Below are 1,017 nucleotides of genomic sequence, written 5' to 3'. Positions count from 1 at the left end.
GGGGAGGAAGTTATAATAGGAAAAGGGCACGGAGCGAGGTGGTCTTTTTCACAGAAGGAGAAGATGCTTACCTTTTTTATGCCTCCCGCGGCCCGCCCCCTTCAAGCCATTTGTCGGTGGAACTGCGCGACGGGGAGCGGTATTGACGCCGGGCACCTAAGGGATTCGTTCTCCCGCGTTGGCACAAACAGCGATCGTTGAATTTTTCCGGGCGTCATGAGGGCTTCCATTGTCGGGGCAATCGGTTGGCTGGCCCCATTTTCCCAAATAAAAGAGTGTCGGTCGAAGATTCCAGAAAAAAGAAAAAAACAAGGCGTCGACCCCCCCCCCCCCCCCCATCCGAGTGCCGCGACACCGGCAACACCCGTCTGTTCAGTCGGCAGGCCGGTCATTGTCGGGCGATGTCCAAGCTAGAACTCAAAGTGTCCGTGTCGTGTTTGCCGACAGTGGACGTGTTCGACCAGGCGTTGCGGTCGATGCCGTTGGAAATTTTCAAACTCCAACTGCTCCAGCCGGTGCGCAGCGCCTACGCGCACGGTCTGCTCCGGGCGACGGCGGTCGGCTGCGCCGCCACGTTGCGCCACTTTGCCCTGTTCTGCTATTTGACCGAACCGCTCGATCCGCGCCTATGCAAACGGTTCCTGCGCAAATTGACCAAATTGGACACGCTCGACCTGGGCTTTGGCAGTTCGCACATTGCCGATTTATCTTTTATCGTTCCCACTGGACCGGCCACTGTCTGTCGGCATTGGGCAGTTTCTACTGCCAGCTGATCTTGACCCGCCACATGATCTTGGGCCTTCTGTTTCCGACATGATCCGATCGGTCTGGGATATCCGATCAAATAACTCATTAAACTGTTAATGAATCGATGACATTACGACTAACGAATTTTCAAATTCTTTTCACTTTTCTCGATTGCATGTTCTGATTCGATTCTCTAGCTCTTCGATGTCCTCCCAACCTTTGGCATACAAGTTTGCTTGTGATGCCTTCTCATCTATTTTGTTCTACAAA

At 53.5% G+C, this 1,017-nt stretch overlaps 1 protein-coding gene across 1 annotated transcript; it reads left to right on the top strand.

Annotated features, from left to right (window-relative positions):
* The first annotated feature begins 401 nt into the window (after positions 1–401).
* Tsp_15831 (conserved hypothetical protein) lies at positions 402–773 on the top strand. Its single transcript, XM_003367652.1, has one exon. The coding sequence runs from the start codon at positions 402–404 to the stop codon at positions 771–773; it is 372 nt and encodes a 123-aa protein (XP_003367700.1).
* The last annotated feature ends 244 nt before the right edge of the window (positions 774–1,017 follow it).

Source organism: Trichinella spiralis, assembly GCF_000181795.1.
Source record: "Trichinella spiralis strain ISS 195 chromosome Unknown Scfld3923, whole genome shotgun sequence".
NCBI classification, from domain to species: Eukaryota; Metazoa; Nematoda; class Enoplea; order Trichinellida; family Trichinellidae; genus Trichinella; species Trichinella spiralis.
This window is presented reverse-complemented; position numbering and strand designations above follow the sequence as displayed.

Bases quoted from the DNA above. Each gene is read 5' to 3' on its own strand.
- Tsp_15831 (XM_003367652.1), top strand. From the start codon at position 402: ATGTCCAAGCTAGAACTCAAAGTGTCCGTGTCGTGTTTGCCGACAGTG.